Source organism: Podarcis vaucheri, assembly GCF_965113315.1.
Source record: "Podarcis vaucheri genome assembly, chromosome: 6".
NCBI lineage: Eukaryota > Metazoa > Chordata > Lepidosauria > Squamata > Lacertidae > Podarcis > Podarcis vaucheri.
The window spans coordinates 85,025,259-85,049,598 of NC_138764.1; the positions used below are offsets into that span (position 1 = coordinate 85,025,259).

At 46.0% G+C, this 24,340-nt stretch overlaps 1 protein-coding gene across 1 annotated transcript in view; it reads right to left on the reverse strand.

Moving 5' to 3' along the window:
- GDAP1L1 (ganglioside induced differentiation associated protein 1 like 1) overlaps window positions 1–24,340 on the reverse strand; it is a 51,433-nt gene that overhangs the window by 11,439 nt on the left and 15,654 nt on the right. The window contains exons 2-3 of the mRNA XM_082226359.1: window positions 18,431–18,623; window positions 11,909–12,082 (exon numbers count right to left, since the gene is read on the reverse strand). Of these exons, the coding sequence (XP_082082485.1) occupies window positions 11,909–12,082; window positions 18,431–18,623 (367 nt within the window). The remainder of the gene's footprint in view (window positions 1–11,908; window positions 12,083–18,430; window positions 18,624–24,340) is intronic.

Genomic DNA, 24,340 nt, shown 5'->3' on the forward strand with positions numbered 1-24,340 from the left:
CATACCTCCCTACTGGGAAAATCATAGTTTGAACTATACGGACCTTTGTCGGCAAGGTGATGTCTCTGCTTACTGTAACCTTATCCCAGACTCAGCAAAGCATTTGCGGGCTGCAGGTTAGCCAATGTGTTTGTGCCAGCATAGGGCACCATTTTAAACTGTCATTTGCAGCAGCTAAATGAAACTATGGCACCTTGCAGCCTTGGCTTAATGATACCCACCCTGGCAGGATGCCATTCCAAGTCAGAAGAGGAGGGAGAGACATATGCTTCATGCTCGGTTGGTTCAGCTAAGAATCCAGAAATTTATGTTCATTTCCCAGCACATTACTCTGGCCTTCTCTTTATCTTTCCCTATGTTCCTTATTAATCTTCTTTCTCCACTCCAGCTACCAAGTGTCTCACTTAAGCACCTCTCCATTCTGTTTGGCTGGCTACTTGAACAAGGACATGAAGGAATCTTATTGTCTAATTCCCCATGTAGTTGGTTATGGTTATGCAAGAAGCTGGACCCCATGATGCAGTGTAGGAACTCACTAAATGTTACTTGGGAGTAGCAATGTAGGAGAAAGTTTGTTCGGGGTGCATTTTAATGCAAATCTACCTAATCCAAATCAATATTTCAACTGAAAATCAGCTATCCTTTCAAAATTCACACTTCCCCAAATTTCTTGATGCAGATACCTGACCATATGTGTACAAAAATGCATGTATTAATGGAAAGTGTGCATGAAAATGCATGTAATATTATAAAAATAACATGCAAAAATATGTTAAAGGTAAAGGTAAAGGGACCCCTGACCATTAGGTCCAGTCGTGATCGACTCTGGGGTTGCGGCACTCATCTCGCTTTATTGGCCGAGGGAGCTGGCGTACAGCTTCCGGGTCATGTGGCCAGCATGACTAAGCAAACCAGAGCAGTGCACGGAAACGCCGTTTACCTTCCCGCTGGAGCGGTACCTATTTATCTACTTGCACTTTGGTGTGCTTTTGAACTGCTAGGTGGGCAGGAGCAGGGACTGAGCAACGGGAGCTTTCCCCGTCGCAGGGATTCGAACCGCCAACCTTCTGATCATCAAGCCCTAGGCTCTGTGGTTTAACCCACAGCGCCACCCACGTCCTCCAAAAATATGTTACAAAAGGGGAATTGCTTGCAAAACTGTACAGACTTGTCAAAATTTCATCGAAACACGTGTGTATCTGGCTGCTAAATGTGCGCTAAAATGCTGATGGGGAGCTCTGGGGAGACTGGTTATGCTATGGAATATGGATAGGAATTAAGATTAAACTTTCATGTCAGGGGTTTATGTCCATATCTGTCTAGAGTGGGTGCACTGCTTTGCCAGGAGGAGACAGCACAAAATGTACCTCAGTTCTGATCCAGTCTGGCACTGCGGAAATTCAGCAGAACTTTAAGAGACAGCATGATAAGGTTGGCCCTGAAGCTACAGGGAAATCTTTTTGCAAAAGACCTATTATCAAAGATGACAAAATAAGATACACATTGAAGGACCTCTGATTAAAACAATTCATTACCTTCCACTCTAATTCTGAACTGGGAATAATAATAATAATAATAATAATAATAAATTTTATTTATATCCCGCCCTCCCCAGCCGAAGCCGGGCTCAGGGCGGCTAACAACAATAAAAATAGTTCAACATTCTAAAACATTCATTATAAAATTAATTAAATCAAATTAAAATCAAATTAATGGCAACCATCAAGCAAATTTTTGTGCAGATTGCCAGAGGAGGGGGTCAGGCTGCGCCCTGACAAAAGGCCTGGTGGAACAGCTCTGTCTTGCAGGCCCTGCGGAAGGATGCCAGGTCCTGCAGGGCTCTAGTCTCTTGTGACAGAGCGTTCCACCAGATTGGAGCCGCGGCCGAGAAGGCCCTGGCTCTAGTTGAGGCCAGCCTAACCTCTCTGAGGCCTGGGATCTTTAGGGTGTTTTTATTTGCAGACCGTAAATTTCTCTGTGGGACATACCAGGAGAGGCGGTCCCGTAGGTACGAGGGTCCTAGGCCGTTTGGGCTTTAAAGGTTAAAACCAGCACCTTAAACCTGATCCTGTACTCCACCGGGAGCCAGTGCAGCTGGTACAGCACCGGATGGATATGATCTCACAGCGAAGACCCCGTAAGGAGTCTCGCCGCGGCATTCTGCACCCGCTGGAGTTTCTGGGTCAGTCTCAAGGGCAGCCCCACGTAGAGCGAGTTACAATAATCCAGTCTGGAGGTGACCGTCGCATGGATCACAGTGGCTAGGTCAGGGCGAGAGAGATAAGGAGCCAACTGCTTAGCCTGGCGGAGATGAAAAAATGCCGCCTTTGTTATAGCTGTAATCTGCGCCTCCATAGAGAGGGAGGTATCGAAGATTACACCCAAGCTCTTCACGGATGATGCTGGCACTAATTGCACCCCCGCAAGAGACGGGAGTTGCCCCCTCAATCCCATATCGCTCCGTCCCAGCCAGAGGACCTCTGTCTTCGAAGGATTTAACTTCAACCGGCTCCCACGTAACCATCCAGCCACAGCTTCCAGACATCTGGTCAGTGTATCTGGGGCCGAGTCAGGATGGCCATCCATCAACAGATAGAGTTGGGTGTCATCAGCATACTGATGTGGTATAGTTATTTGACACCACCCACTGCAGTCCTGGCTGAGCATTCATTTGCTTGGCTAGATGTGGATATTCACAGGGCAGAGGTGCTGCAATTTATGTTTGATATGGACAAGGCAAATGAGAGGGCAGTCTAGAAAATCCAGTTTGCATTCTTGCTTTGCTGTGGGTGAAGTGCCTCCTGTCAAAATGGCCTGGGAGGTTTGGGCAGGGGCACTCACTTGCCCCCCCCCCTACATTGAGAGGGCGTGGTCATGTGTAACACGTCATGTCATGCTGCCTGGTGTGCAGAGGGCGATCTCCACGTTTGCTTGACCCAGCCCCTGCCTTGCTCCTGGGCTGCAGCTGGAATGAGCGAATCAAAGCTCTCCTGTGCCAGGCCTCCTGTGCCAGGCGGAGGCTGGGGCTGGGGTGTGTGGAGGGTGCCTGGTGGTGATGGGGGGTGGCTGCTCCCTCAATACTGGGAGAGCTGAAGCCCCATCCACCCCCTATACCTGGCACCGCTGGGTTTGGGTATCCTAAACATCTGGCCTGCTCCCTGGAAATGGTTCCCCACCCCCGGTATACACAATACTTTCAGAATGGGTTAAGGGAACACAAATACAGTGGTACCTCGGGTGAATAACTTAATTCATTTTGGAGGTCTGTTCTTAGCCTGAAACTGTTCTTAACCTGAAGCACCACTTTAGTTAATGGGGCCTCTTGCTGCCGCTATGCTTCTGCTGCACAATTTCTGTTCTCATCCTGAAGCAAAGTTCTTAACCCGAGGTACTATTTCTGCCAAGTGAATTTTTATTGTTTTCCTTACATATTCTTTTCCAACAAATTGTAATAGCACCATACATTTCCTTTGACTCTGCCGAGTCGCGACCCCCCTCCCTCCCCACAACTGGTATATTTATCCTCTTTCCATCACACACATCATTCTCAAATTAGTACTATTATACATTGGAGGTATTATGTCAATCCTGCTAGTGTCTTGACCTCTTTACAATTCTTCTTTAAATATTCAATAAATTTACTCCAGTTATATTGGTATCTTTGATCTCCCTGGTCCCGGATCCTCCCTGACAGTTTGGCAAGTTCTGCATATTCTGTCAACTTCGTCTGCCACTCCTGTATAGTTGGTATATCTTGTACTTTCCATCTTTGGGCCAGAAGGGTCCTCGCGGCAGCTGTAGCATACATGAACAAATTTTGATCTTCTATTTTAATTTCTGTTCCTATTAAGCCTAATAGACACGCTTCTGGTCTTTTGGGGAAAGTATATCTAAATATTTTTTTGAGTTCATTATAAATCGCTTCCCAAATTTTTTTTACCTTATCGCAGGTCCACCACATATGAAAATAGTCCCCATCTGCCTTTTTACATTTCCAACACTTTCTTTCTTTTTTCCTATACATTTAGCTCCGAGGTACTATTTCTGGATTATCGGAGTCTGTAACCTGAAGTGTATGTAACCTGAAGCGTATGTAACCCGAGGTACCACAGTAGGCATAAAATTAACACCTGGGCAGTATTTAGCTGTATTCACACTACTGTGCCAAAGTGGAGTTTTCTTGCCATAATGAATGAGAGTTAGATCGGAGCAACTTTTGGTTTCTTGGGGCTATCTTCCTTTCTCCAGCAGCTATTATAGATTCTTGAAATAACCCCCCCCCCCCATTGATCAACTGCAACCCACCTGATTGATTTTAACTTGCACAGAGACATCAGCTTTTATGATATCTCGATAATCCTTTAAGATCAGAGGAGTTACAAATGGTGCGTTTAAAATTTGCTTTCGCGTTTATTGTGAGCCCAGAGATACCATACTTTTGTATAGTGTGAAGGTGATTGCTTCACTTCCCCCTGGCAATGGATGTTTGCAGGCATAGCGTCACCTCCGTGTGGAGCTCCTTAGGTCCTGCGGTCACTGGTCAGATTCAGTAACTGACCAGATCATCAAGGTTTCCTATCATGCAACAGCAACTCAGTTGAGATGTTGCGTGGCAAGTCCCCTCCCCCATGTGAAATGAAAACACCGGACACATTATTTAAGGTTAATGGGCGTAAAAGGCCACAACTTTATTGATTACGGGAACTGGAAGGTATTGGCCTTAGGCATTGGCTTCTATCGACTACCCGGCATGGAGACCGGGAAGGGTTATTCACCAGCCGTGGGAGTCCTGTTGAAGTACGCCAACTAGGAACCCATGGGTGTCACCGCTTGGGGGCGTGCCGGAGGCCCTCACCTCCCTAGACTTTGGACAAGGCAACGCCCCCCAGAGTCCTTTACCGGACTACCCTTTTTCATTGGGGGAAGGTGATGGTGTTTCCTTCCCCCCTTCATTTGCACAACAATTACCCCTGCCAATGCCTAACTGCCAATACTGAGGAAGTTGTGACGTTTGCTAAAACCAAATGGCTGGAAGTGCGCCAAGTTGGAAAAATTCCTACCAGGCCCCTTGCGATGACCAACCGGAGTCTATAGCAAGGCCAGAGCTAGCTAAGCCTAAAGGGTGGGTGGGATGGGAAAACTGGGCAGTTGGAACGGGGCAAAGAGGGCGGTCCCTGGGCGTACCTGGCTTTAAAATGGGCTAGGCCACGCCTCCCCCACCTGCCGATTGGCGGGCAAGGTTGCAGGCACGCCCAGGGATTCCCTCGATCTCGCGGGGGGCTAAAGACCAGCCCCCGCAGGTGTGGGAGGGGGTGTCAGGAAAAGCCTCGAGCTTTTCCTGACACCAAAGCTACACCAAATTTCTACACATGCCGCTATCATTCTCATTCATTCTCTCTCTCTCTCTCTCTCTCTCTCTCTCTCTCTCTCTCTCTGTCTGTCTTATAAAAGCCCATTGACCTCATCTGTGAAAACTGCAAGGCTAAATTGGAAAAGCTGTGTTCTCTGGCCTGATTCAATCAAGTTCACCATGGAGAAAAAGAGAGAGTAACAGGGCTGCTGTAGTCCTTAATTACTTTGGCAATGTTGAGAAATAAAGGGCAACTAGGAGGCTGATTTACAGCCCATTCCTTGGTTTTGCTGAGCCAATGATGCTGTGATAATTAAAACTGATTACTTAAGGGAGGTGCAATGTCAGGACAGGAGAAGGATAAACATTGGTCATTATTGGCCTAATTTATCTGCTCTTTAGCCTGGAGAGAAGATGCTTGCCAATACATTCACTCACTGCCCACTGGGCATTTTCCTTTGTCTAGAACTAGACATTGCTGTACACTTGTTGACTACTGCAATTGCACTGTACATGGGGCTACCCTTGAAGGCTCCTCTGAAAATGAAAGCAAATGCAAATTACAGCTGCCTGTTTCCTGGAGGAAAGGGCAGCTAAGATCACATGACACCAGCAGAGGTATTGCTAGTAATTAAAATACTTGGCACACAGGCCCATGATGCTAATTTGCATATAAGGGCTGGGTACAACTTTGGTGGGTAGGGGCCTTCTTGGTAGTGGCGCCTGCCTTGTGGAATGCCCTCCCATCAGATGTCAAGGAAATAAACAACTATCTGACTTTTAGAAGACACTTGAAGGCAGCCCTGTTTTGGGAAGTTTTTAATGTTTGATGTTTTATTGTATTTTTAATATTTTGTTGGAAGCTGCCCAGAGTGGCTGGGAAAACCCAGTCAGATGGACGAGGTATAGGTAATAAATAATAATAATAATAATAATAATAATAATAATAATAATACGATCACTTGTAGCTGAGTAAGATTGTCTTCCATGAACACGGTTTTAACAGTGAGTCCATAAGTGACCGTGGAGGCCAATTCTGGATCCACATATCTTTCCACAGTGGGGACATAGGTTTCCGGGCAGGAGTTGATCACGGTGAGGGTTTGCCAAGCATGCCTTCCTCTTTGCACATTTCTCCCTTTTGTCCTGAGTTTGAGCGTCTTCAAAGCCCATGACACCTTTGATAAAGGCTGCTCTCCAACTGGAGCGCTCGCAGGTCAATGTTTCCTAGTTGTCAGTGTTTATACTACATTTCTTTAGATTTGCCTTGAGAAAGTCTTTGAACCTCTTCTGTTGACCACCAGCATTGCACTTTCCATTTCTAAGTTCAGAATAGAGTAGTTGCTTTGGAAGACGATCATCAGGCATCCGCACAACATGACCAGTCCAACGAAGTTGATGTTGAAGAATCATTGCTTCAACACTGGGGAACTTTGCTTCTTTCAGTACACTGGCACAAAATCAGACTATATTGTGTATAATGTATATGTGTGTGGCCATGCAGCCCCACTGTTGCAGCAAGATTAAATGTGGAAGAAGCCTCCTGTGCTTCTTGCACCACGGCACAAAGGCGTGCTTTATTTATTTATTTATTTATTTATTTATTTATTTTGCCCTTCCTCCTCGCCTTGCCTTCACTCTGGATGCTTCAAATACCTGGGTCATGTAAAATTTCTAACGTGGCTATTGTAAAATTTCTAAAATTCTAAAATTTCAGTAATTTCTAATGTGGCTATTGTAGTAAAGTGCCTTTTTTCAGGGGGTGGGATGGTGTCACCGATACAGCTCCTTGCCAAGGGTGCAAGGGACCCTAGGTACACCTCTGTTTATCAGTAGCAGGTGATGACCACTGGACTTGATGGTTTGGCCAAGAGGGTTTCCGTAAGTGGGACTAAAGGAATCCTGAGGCAGAGCCAATTGTTTTCTGGTTTTCTGTCTCCGCTCTCCTTCTCCCTTTCAAAGGTTCTGTGGACACGTAAGCAATAAAGTACTGGCACAATTACAGTGATACCTCGGGTTAAGAATTTAATTCGTTCTGGAGGTCTGTTCTTAACCTGAAACTGTTCTTAACCTGAAGCACCACTTTAGCTAATGGGGCCTCCTGCTGCCGCTGCTGCACGATTTCTGTTCTCATCCTGAAGCAAAGTTCTTAACCCGAGGTAATATTTCTGGGTTAGCGGAGTCTGTAACCTGAAGTGTATGCAACCTGAAGCGTATGTAACCTGAGGTACCACTGTACTTAGCATCTAACAGAACTTAATCCGGGAAGGCAGGTTTGGCTGAGGGAGTCTGTTTTGAGAATCCTCAGCTTTTAAATATATCGTGGTACACATTCTTGTGGGCTTCAGGAGGCACTATCTGTTATTGTGGGGAACAGGAAATTGTACCCAGGCCCAGAACAGGTGACTAAGTGGTAACAAAAGGCATTCCCGTGGAAATCTGGTTTAGGTACAGTATAAGGCAAGCCTAGTTTCATTTTCAAATCTCAAGCCAACTTTAAGGACATTTTTAAAAAACGCAGCTGTAAATTGAGCAGTTGGATCCAGAGTTATCTGGAGCCACTAAAGTGCAAGACCCTGCAGTGACATTGTGACAAAGTCACTGTCCAGAGCAGAAGTGCATATTTAAAGAGACGTCCTTGTGGAGGAGTTATATTAGGCATTGTCAATGTTTCATGAATGCTTGTAGGTCAAGTACAGAGTCTGGTGCCAATTCGTCCTGTCTCTGAAACCTAATCTGCATAAATTTTCATGCCAGAGAGGCCAAAATCCAGTCAAAGACCCTCAGCCCAGCTCTCGTATACGACATGATCTATCAAAAAGTTAAGTATCTTCCAAGTCCAATTGATTTTACAGAGATAAAATCATAGAGTTGTTGAGTTGGAAGGGACCAAACAGGAATCTTTTGCTCAACGTGGGGCTCAGACCCACAGCCCTGAGATTAAGAATGTCATGCTCTACCAACTGAACTATCTATAATTGGATGTGGGGGGCAGAACAGCTGCAAGGTGGGGGGGGGATCTGGCCCCCTGCAATACCAAGGAGCAGTGCAAGAGCATTTCCTCACAGGAACACTGATGGTGTCATAAGAGACTTAATTCCAGAAAAGAACCGCAGTAGTGGTTTATTGTACAAGAAAGAATACAGTGGACGCACGGGTTGCGAACGTGATCCGTGCGGGAGGTGTCTGCGCACGCGCGGGTTGCGATTCAGCACTTCTGCACGTGTGCAAAGCATGATTTAGCGCTTCTGCGCATGCACAACTGCCAAAACCCGGAAGTAACTCATTTCGGTACTCTTGGTTTTCAGTGGGTCCATAACCCGAAAAAACGCAAGCTGAAGTGTCTGTAACCCGAGGTATGACTGTACAGTCTTGTACGAGTATTGCATACTGGGGAAAGGTTACTCCCTCCATCATTTATAATAAAATAGAGGCCTTCCACCCAGGGGCAGCACATCCTTTTCCAGCGCTTGGTGAAATGGGGAGAGCTACTCGACCCTGCTTCTACTGCCACCATACCAACTACCCCTCTTCCTCTGCCACCAGGCTAACTGCCCCAACTGAGCTAACTGCCCCAATTACCATTTCCACACAGTCCTATTCCCTTGGCAACAGTTACGAAGATTGGTGGGAACTATTGCAACCACAACTAGATGCATTTTACTTAGTCCCCCATTTCCCCCAGTAAACAAGACTTGTGAGACATATTAAAACCAAAGCAACATACAAACATCACATTGCAAACCACCTGCACTGTATAGATATTTGTAGATTTCTATTCGCCTCAAAGAACTATGGTTCCCAGAGTCTTCCCTTGGGATTGCTGTTCTATGGGGGGGGATAGGGGTATTCTAACAACTCAAGATGCGGGTAGCGCTGTGGTCTAAACCACTGAGCCTTGGGCTTGCCAATCAGGAGGTCGGTGGTTCAAATCCCGCGATGGGATGAGCTCCCATTGCTCGGTCCCAGCTCCTGCCAACCTAGCAGTTCGAAAGCATGTCAAAGTGCAAGTAGATAAATAGGTACCACTCTGGCAGGAAGGTAAATGGCATTTCCGTGTGCTGCTCTGGTTTTGCCAGAAGCGGCTTAGTCATGCTGGCCACATGACATGGAAAAAGTGTCTGCGGACAAACGTCGGCTCCCTCAGCCAGTAAAGCGAGATGAGCGCCGCAACCCCAGAGTCGTTCACAACTGGACATAACTGTCAGGAGTCCTTTACCTTTTAACAACTCTCAGCACCCTTAACAAACTACAGTTTCCATATTTATTTTGGAGAAGCCAGGACTGCTTAAAATGGTATGATACTGCTATAAATATATAGTGCAGATGGAGCCAAATATACATACATGCATCTACCATGCAAGCTCAATTGAACGCTTTTTCTACGGTAACATCCACTGGGTTAGAAATTACTTTTTAGAAGCGCCAACAATTTACCAATAACAATCCCAGCAGCATTAAATCATAATGCCTTTTATATGATGACAAAAGAGGTGTCTTTCAAAGTCTCTTTCCCCACGGATAAAACTTTTGCAAATATGCCCTGTAATTGAAAGCAAAGGGCATATCTCTGCACACACAAACACAGACCAGCTTTACTAACCTGCTGCTTCCAGAGAAGCTGGTGGAAATTAAGGGGTTCTGAGGAGACTTTTCAGAGATTCCTAGCTCTTCCAGGTCAGAATAACTATCAAATAACTTCCAAGCCATTAGCATAAAGCAACCCACAAATGTGCTACTCCTGAGTGTATGGAAGTTTTTGTTCTCTCTGTCATACTGTGACAGTCTATTATTCTTAACTCTCCCTGCGAACTTGCAGTTCAGCTCTTTTGTCTCCCTTCCATTTATTTATTTATTTTATCCTGTTACTACTTTGGTCATTCGCAATCTGGATTCTTCAAACTGTAATTGTCTTTAATTAATTATAAGAGCTACCGGCATGCATAAACAAACATCTTTAATGGCTGAATGCTTAGGATGTAGGTAAAATGATGTAATAACAATACTGCAAGCCATTCAAGGCTTTGAGTTGAGTTTTCACAAGACAATGGCTATGAACACATTAGTAGCTTAAAACGCAGTGAGGTCATTTGCACCCACTGTGTTTTAAGTCGCATTTTTATGCTGTTGTGCATGCCAGAGAGGGAGCAGGGATGTCTTCACCCAATGTGCATTATCTGGTTTGCTCCCCTGTGCCAAATTCTTATTCAGTGAAGCTGTCATCTGCACATGCACTGCCACCCGATGTGCAATGGCTGTCTCTGCGCGAACCTCAGCTTAACCTTGGCTCACGTTTTCAAATTTGACGGAAGCTGGTTTGAGGGGAAACGCTTCAAACAGCAGTATTTCTTAAGAAACTATGGGACACATATGAGTTGGGCTAATGCAATGTATATGTTAAAACCACCAGTGGTGGGAGCATGCTGGAGCCGGAATAAATGGGAATGTGTACAGAGCCTAATATTTCCTACTACCCACAGTGCTTGCATGCAGAAAACTGCACATGTGCTTTGTTGGAAATGACAGATGTATACATGCTGATTACCGTACTTTATGCAACAATTGCATTCCCTGTGTGTATGTGCGCTTTCCATGATGGTGATGCTCACTGCTGGCGATGTTCACTGCTCACATGCCGCCACTGGACAGTTGCTCAAGAGGAAATGTGGTCCTAGGCTGAAAACATTTCCCCACCCCTGCTCTATTTATTATTATTTATTATATTTATTGTTAAATAGTGGGTAGACATAGCAGACGACACAGCGATTTCTCCAAAGCAGCTCTTTATTTGTAAGCTGGAACAGAATTGAACTGAAGGGTTCAGCCAGCCTGCTTATACAGTCATACCTCGGGTTGAAGACGCTTCGAGTTGAGCATGTTTGAGTTGTGCTCCTCGGCAACCCGGAAGTAACGGAGCGCATTACTTCTGGGTTTCACCGCTTGCGCATGTGCAGACTCTCAAAATGACATCACGTGCATGTGCAGAAGCGGCAAAAAGCAACGCGCGCGTGTGCAGACGCGCTGTCGCTAGTTACATTTACTTCTAGATACGAACAGGGCTCCGGAACGGAGGTACCACTGTATAGAGCTCCACTAGAACGCAACAGTAACCATTTTCTGTAACTATCCAATCACTGAACGTCACTTTCAATCCCTTATTTGCATATGTGGACCTGAACTATCTACAGTATCCCTCTGCTGGCCCAGGGTGAGAACTTCAGTACATAACATTTATATACCACCTTTATCTTCCAAGGATCTCAAGGTGGTGCATGTGGTTCTCCTCTTTCCCATTTCATCCTCACAACAAGGTAGGTTAGGCTAAGAGGTGGTGACTGGCCCAAGGTCACACAGAGAGCTTCATGGCTGAGTGGGGATTTGAACCCTGCTCTAACCATTACACCACACTGCTCTACTCCATCTCTTCCATTTAATATGCCCGCTTATAATTTCGTAAGCAATTTATGCTGCTGGGTGCTAAGGGGGATCTTGCAAAATTTCAAATGAATCATCAGATGCAACACGTCAGCACACTTATCTTGTTCAAAGGCCACTTACTTCGGATCTCGGCTGTAGCATACTTTGGAATCATAGAGTCCATGGTGAGCTCTGGGTGGAGAATGCATCCGTGTGTATAGGCATCCATGGGCAGGGAATCCAGGATCTCTCTGTATTGCATCACTCTGGAATGAAGGAGGCTCCCTGCCTCCGGAATTAGCTGGGTAACGTGCTCTGAAATGTAGCAAGAAAAGCTAAAATAAATGCATTCTTTAGTTACACGCAGTGCTTATATGAGGGTTTTCTCTTTTGCTTCAGATTTTCTATTCTTAAAAAAGAGAGGACACAATTTGAGTACAGTCGTACATCGGAAGTCAAACAGAATCCGTTCCAGAAGTCCGTTTGACTTCCAAACATTCGGAAACCAAGAACCGGCTTCTGATTGGCTGCAGGAAACTTCTGCAGCCAATCAGAAGCCATAGAAGCTGCATCGGACGTTCGGCTTCCAAAGAACGTTCACAAACCAGAACACTCACTTGGCGTTTGGGAGCCAAAATGTACAACTCACAAGGCGTTCGGGATCCAAGGTACATTTGTTGCATTTGCTCAGTTCTTACGAGTTGTTTTGCATCCAATATTTAAAATGTCAAGGAACAGGGACTTTTGGCAACGACTAGGAAGGTAACATAGAAGAAGCAGGCAGCACAGAGACAGTAGTCATATGTGGGATAGCTTAGTTGGTAGAGCAGGAGACTCTTGATCTCAGGCTTGTGAGTTCGAGTCCCATGTTGGGCAAAATGATTCCTGCATTCCACTTGCGGTCCCTTCCAACTCTACAATTCTAAACCTCTAAATCCTGCACCAACAGCCTGAAATCATAACCTTCAATAATGGTGGTACCTAAATTTGAAATTTAATAAATAAATGATGATGATGATGATGATGATGAGCCCAGCCAGGGACGCTATAGCATTACAAGGATTTCAACTAGGGCTGAAAAAAAATTAATACAAGTTAGAAAGGCAATACACTATCTGCATTTGTGTGTATGTTCACTGCAGAATGGTCCTGAATTTTTTTTTTATGCCCGGTTTTTGGCTGCAATGAGTCTGATTTTTAAGACTACAAAGCTTGAAAAAGAAATCTAACATTTTTTGAGGGGAGAAGGGATTCAAATATTGTAACTAACTAAGAGTTTCCTGAGCATAAGCCCATAATTCAGTACTTTTAAGTGTCTGTATTAACTACATGATTTGGGATTGCGCATTTGATTTGGCAATGAAAGACTTCTAACGATTCAACACGAATTTGAGTCCAGGTCTTCACTGCTCAAATTTATCTTTTGCTGCCTCGCATCCAAGACCTTGAGAGTTCCTACATCAACTCGTCACTTGCAAGATCTTCTCTGTCAGGTTTGTACATGCATTGTCTCTGTGTCTCATCCATTCATCCCTTGTTTGGATGTCAAGTGTCCCTACAGTTGCTGGCCTTATTTCTCCCAAGTCATTCCACGACAGCAGGCATCCGTCTTTCAATTACAGTTACATCTAAAATCGCAGCGGGGACAATGCTGGAAGAAGGAAGATGGTATTTCTCTTCAGAATATCTGGGCCATGTTTTACAGAGGCATTCATTTTTATCGGCTCAAGAGATAGTACTTAATGGACAGTGAGTAAATTTACTGGCATGATTCAGTGGTGCAGTATTTTTTGGATAGGGGTGGTTACGTCTTGCTGTTGTTTGCCAGGGCCCAAGTGTGGGGGGAGCAGGTTGGAGGCGCAGAGAAGAAAGGGGGTGTTGTTTTTTCTAGACCTGAAGGTCAGTGGCTTCTGACCTGGGCTGTAAGCTCATTACTGCGAGCAAGAGAATGTGGCTTAATCATACAGCATGCTTTTCGGTATGTTTATGCAGATATGTTTTCCTGCATTATTTTTTTTTGGGGGGGTGTCCAGACTTTGTGAGCTTTGCTGGAGCCAACAGCCCCCTTGATGTGTTCTACATGTGGAGAGAGCTCTGTCATGTGATCAAGGGGCAGCCTTGCCCCTGGGCTCACATGGCTTTTGACAACTGGGTGCTGTTAAGTTGTGGCTGAACATATCAGACGACACAGCGATTCTGCAAACAGCTCTTGTTTATTCACAGGTCAGAACAGAACTGAAGGGTTCAGCCAGCCTGCTTATATAGAGCTCCAGTACAATGTAACTGTAACAACTTCCTGTAACTATCCAATCACTGAACGTCACTTTCGATCCCTTATTTGCATATGTGGACCTGAACTATCTACAGTATCCCCCTGCTGGCCCAGGGTGAGAACTTCAGTACATAACAGGTGCCAAAAACAAATTTGGCTGAAGATGCTTCTGTGAGTCTGCATGGGAAAGCCTTCTCTTCTGGATTTCTGCTTGTAATGTGTCTTCTGAAGATAGAGAAGTAGAGCAGCTTTAGGGAGCTCTCTCGTGCACCCAGACTTGCTGCGTTTGGCTCCACACACAAGGCGTGGGAAGGTTTTTTTCTTTGAGATATTTCCTCCCTTAAATATTTCTTTCAGGTTAACACATGCAGAATATCAACGCATACCTTAACAGATAAACAACTACTGAGCATTTAATTGGGCGGAAAGCCCCTGTTTATTTTCTCTTATTATACCTTTCTAGTTTAGAGATCTCCTGGCTCTAATCCTAATAGAATATTGTAATTCCTCACCCTAAGCTCTTGATTGAATTGGCCCATATAAGGTTTAATCAGCGCCAAAACCCTTTAATGGATTGTTTATAAGACTGCTCATAGCAAATAAAGTATCTCAGTTGTAAATAATACCAATATAACAAAAGCTTTTTCTTTCCAATCTTTCCCCTTTTCTCATTAAAAGAGAGTGCTCAATTTACCAAAATAAGGAGTTAAATAAGGGCATCTCTTTGCTAATAGGAGAAGGGAGGCATTTGAAAAATGGCTGTGTACACGCTCTCATTTACTCTACATCCAGTGAGCTCTACACCACAGGTTTGGGAAGAGGCGTACACATTATGTTAACCCCAATCCATATATCTATCTTGTTATTTCTTGTGAATATTGCATTTTGATGTGTGTGTGTGTGTCCCCCAGGTTTGTTCCAAATTGAGAAAACAATAGAAACCACTTAGGTGTGTTAGGCCAATAAGGTGTACACTAACTTTGAAGTGGTAGGAAACAGTCCATTCTTAACACCTTAGGGCCATATCATGCCATTCTGCTACAATGTGCAGAGCAGGCTTTAGAGTTTGGTGTGGGACCTCTAGATGTTGCTAGACTACCATTCCCATCCTCCCTGACTTGGAGCTCACTGAATGGAACCAATGGAAGTTGGAGCCCAAGGACACCTAGTGGAGGGTCACAGGTCAGTCATCACTGCTTTAGAGCCTAAGGTTTAGACTATGTCTCTGGCCCCCAGCAGGCCAATAGACTTTGCCCTCTTGGACATGGGACTCTGATCTAGTGACCATTTGACATGGTGACCCACAGGGAACTTTGACAAAAGGATCAGACTGGGTTCCGGACCGCAACACTTGCTTCACAAAAGCAAAGGGAACAATCACCGGTACTGATTTACTGATTTATATAAAGACATAAAATACAACACTGTCCTTAAATTGTGGAGTGTGGTGTGATTGGTCAATGTAGCCAACAGAGCATGATCTTGGCGGTGAGAAACTTTGCTGTTCCACCCTCTGCATTGGCAAGGGACCTTCTTTCGGCTTAAGATTCATTTTACACATCCCAACAAACAACTGAAACAGGAAGCACAAGTGAGTTGCGCCTCACGCTTTATCTGCAGTAGAGATTTTGCGCTCCCCAGGTAGATCAGTGCTGGCACCCTTGCTGCAGAGAAAGCACATAAGTAATCTAAACATGTTTACTCAGAGGTGGGGGAGAAATTTTTATCAAGGTTGTGCGACTGGTTTTGATGTTTTGCTAGGGTTGCCATATTTCCAAAAGTGAAAATCCAGACACAAAAGTTGAAGTTTGGGAGCTATTTTAAAGAAAATTTGCCAAAATATAGACATGGATTGCCATATGTCCAGATTTTCCCAGACATTTCAGCGAATTCCGCCTGGACACTGTTTACGACTACCATATTCTGGCTGTGTCCAGGAAATTCTGGATATATGACAACTCCAGATTCGTAAGTTGCTTGAGAGTTACCTTAGCATTAAGCAGTATATAAAATTATCATATATTTTTTAAAAATATATTATTACCACCACCCACCCTTCACTCTAAGGTTGCCACAACAATAACAAGGAACACCCAACCTCTGAAGAACTGTTTTGTTTCGTGGAAGGGAAAAGCATGTTCTGACTGAATCCCAAAAGCCATTTCCAAACTGGTCCCACAGTTTTTTTAAAAAATGTGTCTGTCTTCATGTTTATGTACAGGTAAGTATATGTAGAATTGGAGCCTCAGTTGTATTTTTAGGGGGACTCAGCAAAAAGCAACTCATTCTAATAATCCAAGATCTCATATGTCATGGGCAGTGTTTCCTACCCCTGCTAAAATTTGCTGAATGCAAGGAAGGGCGGGGGAAGTTCATTTGGATGCAAAGTACTTGAACACAGAAGCTGCCAAGGCTCCTTTTTCACGGATCTATTTTAAGGCCATTCTTAAAGCTTCTGCCTGCATGGCTGACAGGATCTGTGATATCAGCTGTAAGACCCCATTGAAATGTCCCTCTTAAGCCTTTGAAGCCTGACAATTCTTTGGAAACAGAAATAAAAACTGGGAACCGAGGCCATAGTGATGACATCAACACAGAGAAGTAGATATAGCTCCCTTGTAAAATCAACTCTCACGCCCTCCAACATTTCTCTGATGAAAATAGACGTCCTATTCCATAATGACGACGATGATGATAATTTATACCCCATCCATTTGACTTGTCCCAGCCACTCTGGGTGGCTTCTAACATATATAAAAACCATAATAAAACACTAAACATTTAAAAATGTCCCTTTTGCTGGGCTGCCTTCAGATGTCTTCTAAAGGTAATCTCCTTGACTCGGGAGTTGCAGAACCCCATACCCTCTAATATTTCTTTGATGGAAATAAGGATGTCCTAAGGTAAAGTGGGGCGTGCCAGGATCAAATCAGAAACCAGGGCGGCTTCTGTAAATTAGAGACTGTCCCTGGAAAATAGGGGCACTTGGAGGGTCTGAGTTCTTCTGCCAAAATTAAAAATGAGACTGTGGTTGTCACCTTCCTTACACAATGACCAGATTCACAGATAACACAAATCCATGGTCGAAACAAAATTAAAAAAAATCCTTCCAGTAGCACCTTAGAGACTAACTAAGTTTGTTATTGGTATGAGCTTTGGTGTGCATGCACACTTCTTCAGATACACTGAAACAGAAGTCACCAGACCCTTATATATAGTGAGAGGGTGGGGAGGGGTATTACTCAGAAGGGTGGTGGGAACAGGTGATTGGCTGATAGGTGTGGTAAACCTGTTGACGACTGTTAACGACTGCAATTGGACTTGCAGGAAAAAGCAAGGGGTGAGATGGCTAAAAATAGCTTAATCATGTATAATAAGAATCCATTGTCTCTATTCAGACTAGGTCTCTCTATGGTTTTAAGTTTGGTAATAAGTTGCAATTCAGCAACTTCTCTTTCCAGTCTATTTCTGAAATTCTTTTGTAATAAGACAGCTACTTTGAGATCTCCTATAGAATGTCCTGGGAGATTCTCTATCTCTCCAAATCTGGCTTTTTCCAAGTTCATTTGTCAGATCCAACAACTCGTGTTCCTGCTGGGCCACAGCCCCCTCCATCTCTGCCACCCGAGGTCCAGCAACAACCTCCTCCCTCATCTGATCTGTCAGAGTACCCTCCTGAGTTGATTCCTGGGTGGGTTCTATATAGATACCCACTACCTGTCCAAAATTTCTAAGGGGGTTGAAGTATTCTCCTACGGGTTTCTCTGTCTTGTGATTCCTAATGTCAGATTTATGTCCATTTATCCTTTGGCGTAGGGTTTGTCCTGTTTGTCCAATATAGAGAGCTGAAGGGCACTGTTGGCATTTGATGGCATACACAATGTTAGAAGATGAGCAGTTAAATAGTCCTGAGATGGTATGTTTGATGTTGTTGGGGCCAGTAGTGGTGTTGTCCAGGTGTATGTGGCAGCAAAGTTGGCATCTGGGTTTATTGCAGGCTCTGGTACCAGTGTCCATGTTAAGTCTGGTTGTTGTATTATTGTGGGTGAGGAGTTGTTTAAGATTGGGTGGCTGTCTGTAAGCATCCATGGGTTGCTTAAGCCATGGGTTGTTTTAACTAATCACGAGTTGTCTCACAGATGATTAAACAAACTATGGCTTGTTTCTCCAAAGTTGGTTGGTTTCCCAGCTGCTCTCGCCTCATGCCTTTGTGGATCAGTGAGCATTTAAGGTGAGGTGGCCAAAGAAACTGTGCTTAAGGAAGTGTACTGGGCTTGCAAGAGACAGGAAAAGCAAAACAATGTCTATAAATCAGTAGCAAACCTTGTGGTTTGTTGGTATTATAATTATCAAAAGGGAATTCTAGCCGGAAAAGGTTTCTAGAATGTTACCTCCTGTGAAGTTCTTCTCCATGTAATCAATGATCTGATTATAGTCACTGATGATGTTGTCTCCGTGGATGATCACAGGGACCTCTTCCCCAAGATTGAGGCGCATAAACCATGGCTCTTTGTGCTCAGTCAGTGGCATGCTCACATCCCGCTCTTCGCAGGGTAACCCCTTTTCTGCGATGACCAGGCGGACCTAGAGCAAGAAATAAGCGGAGATATGACTCAGGGCTGCCTCCCAACCTCCTGTGCATATGCAACGAAGACTTAGGGCTGCTCCACATGACCTGTATCTTGAGCATTGCTTGCACAACACTTACATGGAGGTTGGATTATATTGTTGGATAAATTTAAAAAGGGATTCCTAGACTGGAGGTTACCCTTGCAGAAACCCAAATGAAAAGGATGTAGGCTCCAAGTGAAAAGATGGGCATTTATTGAATTATAAATGCGCATAAGGACAACCTCAAAAATAAGGAGGAGGCTGCAAAAAACCACATCCAAAGCAATGTTATTGATACACTTCCAGATCACACATACATCAGTTCATTCCACCAATCAAAGCATCACAATAATCTTCATAGTTCCAACCCAATGTCCTTATCTTGATCCAATCAAAATTATTTAGCTCTTTAGATCAGCGCTCATCATAACATCATGTGATTACATATAACCATTTTTTTAGTACCTTCCTTTATTAAGTCTTTGACTAATTTACCTGTTCATTAAAAGTCTTCCAATGTCCTCTTTCATCTGCCTACAAAACAATTCAAGACCAATCACAATTGCCATGCTCAGCTGATTCTCTTTTCATGCCTACAATGACCACCTTAGAGCCAAACGGTTTATTCTTTTCAGTATTCTGGAACAGACATTCACTATGTACAGTCCCTAAAAGCAGCTAGTTCTGTACTATAAAAGGCAGGTACAGGTCCTTTTAGTTCAGCTAGGCCACAGACTCAAAAGAAAACGGAATAATCAGAATACAGTTTTATGAAATTATTTTCTCCAGCAATGTATCTTGTCTTACTCGTGCATTTGTTCTGATTTGTTTGCATGGCGGTTATACAACAATGATTAACTTTTTCCCTACATTTATTCTGATTTGCTTGAGGGGTGCTTATACACTGTCCTGTTAATTAATCATTTGTTCATTGCACACTTTTTAAAATGCATTGTCCCATCACTTTCCAAAAGGCAAAAGGTCCAGTTCTTAACCAAAGTGAATTTATTGTGCTAGGACCACAGAGCCCCTTTAATACTTTTAGCTGTGCAAACCTAGGCTTGTATGCAATGTGGCACTATATAAGCATCCCATCAGCACAAGGATTCCCGCTTCTACAATGGGACTCCTCCCTCTCTTCTCCCAGTGCAGTCCCTAAATCCGTTTTGTCCCTCTGGAACAGATTTGGGTATGGCATGTGGGGGCATCGGTGGGAAGTCCTGTGGCTGAAGCAGAAATCCTTGTGCTGATTGGATGCTTATGTAACGCTGCATTGAAAACAAGCCTGAAAGTTCTGGTTTGCATTTGAATTTCTCCCACAAAATTCCAACAGACAGTCTGGAGGCTCCCTTATCCATTGGGGAACACTGGTTTAGACCATGTGGTCTTTATAAAGATCCCATTATGCATGTTTGTTTGTTGGGATTTTAGGGTAAAGAATGAGTAAATAACAACAATAACAATAATAATAATTATTTAAAAACCTTTAAGTCCTTTGTACCCCCAGTCATTTCATGTGTAGTTGATGCAACTACAGTAGTATTCTTTAAATTGTTCATAGTTGTACATCATGCACTAACCATGATCTCAGTTCTCTCAGTTCCTAATGAAAAATCATTAGGAAAAAAGCCTAAGGAGGGGGGGGGGAGGTTGACCCAAAAACAGCCAGTGGAGACTGAACAGAAAAACTGGTAGAAGAGGGAATGGAATGGAGTGTCCTAAAAAGTCCGCTGTGTTTGGTTGCAAGTCATGAGACGCCCAAAGCATTGCAAAAGAATAAAAATGGAGTAAATATATATATGTGCCATAAAATTATAATGAAACACACCAAAAAATTAATACATAATTGTCAGGGGTTCAGGAGCAGAGGCGAGGGCAAGGGAGGAAACAGAGAGCGAGGGGGAGGAGGCAGAAGAAAGGATGAGTGACGACGACGACCCGAGATCTCCGAGTCTGTCCAGTGAATCAGAAGATTCACAAAGAGGAGCACCAGTGGCAAGGGCAAGGGGGGAGACTAGGGGGACACCCCAGGAAGAAAGAGCCAGAGGGGACTCAGAGGGGAGCAGTTGGAGATCGGGACCTACGTCACCGCCAGAGAGTAGGAAAGAGGAAGAGCGCCTGGGAACTAGCGCTGGCAGCTCACAACAGGAGGGAGGGCACGAGTCAGGAGTGGCCACACCTTCATCGGGGAGCGAAGTGACGGTTAGACGGAAAGTGGAAGGTTGGGCGCGCGCGCCAAGTTCAAATGCACAGGAAGGTGGCACAGTAGGCAGCCCGGAAAGAGAGCCAGGTCCTAAAGCCCGGCGCAAGGAGACAGGGGAGTCAGGGGGGTCAGCGTCAGAAGAATCCCGGAAGGGAGAGACCCAGGGGGGCAGAGGGACCCAGAGGAGAACTGTCAGGCGGAAAAGGTGGAGCAGGGCTAGGATATTAAGTTGGTGCGCAAGGGGCGGAGACTCAGAAGGAGCTTCGCCGACCTAAGCATAAGGCGTAGGGTTGCACGCAGCAGCTCAAGAATGGAGACTGTAACTCAATAAAGACTTTTAATCAACAACCGCTGGCTAGCGTGATCCTCTGTGAGCTAGGATCTGGAAGTAACCCTGACAGTAAGCTCCTTCTCCTCAAATTGTGGACATCCACGACCTCGCGGAGAGGAGGGAAAGCGGGTGCCTACAAGAAAGCTCACGAACGGTAGACAATATGACGGCCGAACAGCAAATAACGGAACTCAGAGACGCGGTTTCACGACTGACTGCCGAGGCGGTGGCGTCCAGGAAGAGAGAGGAGGACGCAGCGGCCGCCTACAGGGATCTCCAGGTCAGGTTGGACGTGCTTACGAAGCAGGGGCAACAGACACCCAAATCAGAGGGGATTGGGTTGGGGAGACGCACAGGCAGTCTGGTCTCGCACTTCGATGGGAATTTGCAACAGTACCCCAATTTTAGAGCAGACGTAATGTGTGCACTACAACTACTGCACAAAGACTTTAGAGATGAACAAGAGAAAGTGGGGTTCATCATGTCCCATTTGCATGGAGACGCTAAAGCATGGCTGCGCAATTTGTGGAGGGATAAGGATCCTGCGCTCCAAAATGCGGACGCCTTTATTAAAGCGATGGATGGCTGTTTTTTATCAAGCATTGACGTGGATCTTGCCCGAAGGGAGGTGCACGGACTAAGACAAGGGAGGGCCAGCGTACGGCAATATCATGCCCGCTTTTTCGCTTTGGTCAGTGCCCTGGAATGGGACAGAGATTCGGCTCCCGTCAGAGACCTTTTTTGGGAGGGCTTGAACAGCTCGGTGAAAGATGAGATTGCGAGGGGGGAGAGACCCCGGACCACGCAGGAGATCGTTCAGAGGGCGCTGGCGGTGGGAGTGCGGCTGGAAGAACGTCCGTGGAGCAGGGACGAAGGGCGCAGCGGGCGCGAACCAGCCAGGGGCTCCTCCTTCCTTCCCAGAGAAGCAGCGCGTGCGCAATCCACGCCCCCAACAGGGGGAGGGGTGGAACCGATGGAGGTTGGGAGTGCAAGGGCTCAGTCAGCAGCCAGAGCCCTAGCACCGGCAGCAGTGAAAGCGAAGCCTCCTAGAGGGAACAGGAAGTGTTACATCTGCGAGGATCCAGGCCATTTGGCGAAAGAGTGTCCCCGGAGGCTCCACAAGCACACTGCAGCCTCAGCAATGGTGACTGCAGCAACGCAGCAAGGAGAACCACAGCAGGGAAACGACGATGTCTGGCTGGAAGAGGAGGCACTGGGGCCCAGCCAGACGTGTCAGTGAAGCAGTCCCCAGAGATTTTACCGCCCATGGACCCCCTCCCGCCCAAGCCAGTAGTGAGGCTCACCGCATCGCTCCAGCTACCCAATGGAATCACCATGGACGTGCCAATCACCGTCGACTCGGGAAGCAATGCAGACTTCATAGGGCAGGACTTTGTCGACCGGCACGCTATACAGTTGCTGCCTGCCGCGCTGCCACTGCAGGTTGTCACGGTGGATGGCAGGGAGCTGTTAGGGGGGCAAGTGGTGAAGCAGACGCCACCTATGGTGCTGCGGCTTGGAAATCACAAGGAGATTATCAGCTTCAACGTCACTCAACTCTCAGACACGCCTATCGTATTGGGCATGAGTTGGCTGGACAGGCACAGCCCGACGCTGGCTTGGTACCAGAGGCAGCTGACCTTCGGTTCTTCCTTTTGTGCTGAACACTGCATCATGCCCCAGCAAGAAGGGGAGCAAGAGGAGTCACAGCTGCTGCTCGGCACGCTGCAAGCGATTCCCCACAAGTACGCAGAATTTTTGGAGGTTTTCTGCGAGAAGGAGGCAGACAAGCTACCCCCCCACAGACCATATGACTGCAAGATTGACCTGCTGCCGGGGGCAGCGCTGCCCAAAGGGAAGCTGTATTCCATGTCTGAAGACGAACTGCAGGAACTCAAGGAGTTCATTGATCATAATTTGAAACGCGGTTTCATCCGAGAGTCCCAGGCAGCGGGGGGCAGTCCTGTATTCTTTGTAAAGAAGCGAGACACGCCCCAGAAAAGGCTCGTGGTGGACTACCGCATTTTGAACAGTGTCACCAAGCCGTCGGACTTCCCCATGCCCCGAATCGACGACCTCCTCGCGAAAGTACGCAAGGGCAGCGTGTTCACCAAGTTGGACCTGCGAGGGGCGTACAACCTGATTCGCATGCGGGAAGGAGATGAGTGGAAGACAGCCATGTTCACACCCCTGGGCACCTACGAATATAGAGTTATGCCTTTTGGATTGCAAAATGGCTCCCACGTTTTTCAAGCTTTCATGCATCACGTGTTGGCGGGGCTCCTCTACAAGACGTGCGTCTGTTTCTTGGATGACATCCTGATCTTTTCGGAATCGCAGCAGGAGCATGACAGACACGTCAGGGAAGTGCTGAGCAGGCTCCAGCAACATAGGCTTTACGCCAAGCTGGAGAAGTGCCAATTCGACGTGACGGAGGTGGATTTCCTGGGATACAGGTTGTCTGACAAGGGGCTCGCCATGGACAGCGCCAAGGTTCGAGCGGTGTTGGATTGGAAAAGCCCACGCAACCGGAAGGAGGTCCAACGATTTGTCGGCTTCGCGAACTTCTATCGCAAGTTCATCAAAGGCTTCGCTATGCAGACTGCAGCCATTACAGACACGCTCAGTTCCAAGAAAAAGAAGTTCATCTGGACAGCGCAGGCGGAGCAGTCCTTTCAGGCACTCAAGCGTCTTTTCGCCTCGGAGGAACAGCTGCTTCATGTCGATCCTAGCAGGCCGATGAGAGTTGAAACAGACGCCTCGGACAGGGCCGTCGGAGCAGTCCTGCTGCAGAAGGACCCGCAGGGGGTTTGGAGGCCCGGAGCGTTTTACTCCAGGAAGCTCAGCAAGTCCGAACAGAATTACACCATCTGGGACAGGGAGTTGCTGGCTATTCATGCAGCGTTCAAAGCATGGAGGCACTTCCTGATTGGAGCCAAGCACACGGTGCAGGTCTGCACGGACCACAAGAATCTGGAGCACTGGCGCACGGCACAGTTCCTGAACCAGAGGCAGATACGTTGGGCTGAGTTCTTTGCGAATTTCGACTTCCGAATAGAGTATGTCCCGGGGGACACCAACATCATGGCGGACGCGCTATCCCGTAAGCCACAGTATCTGGAGGACGCCACGCCAGCGGCCGCCATGCACATCTTC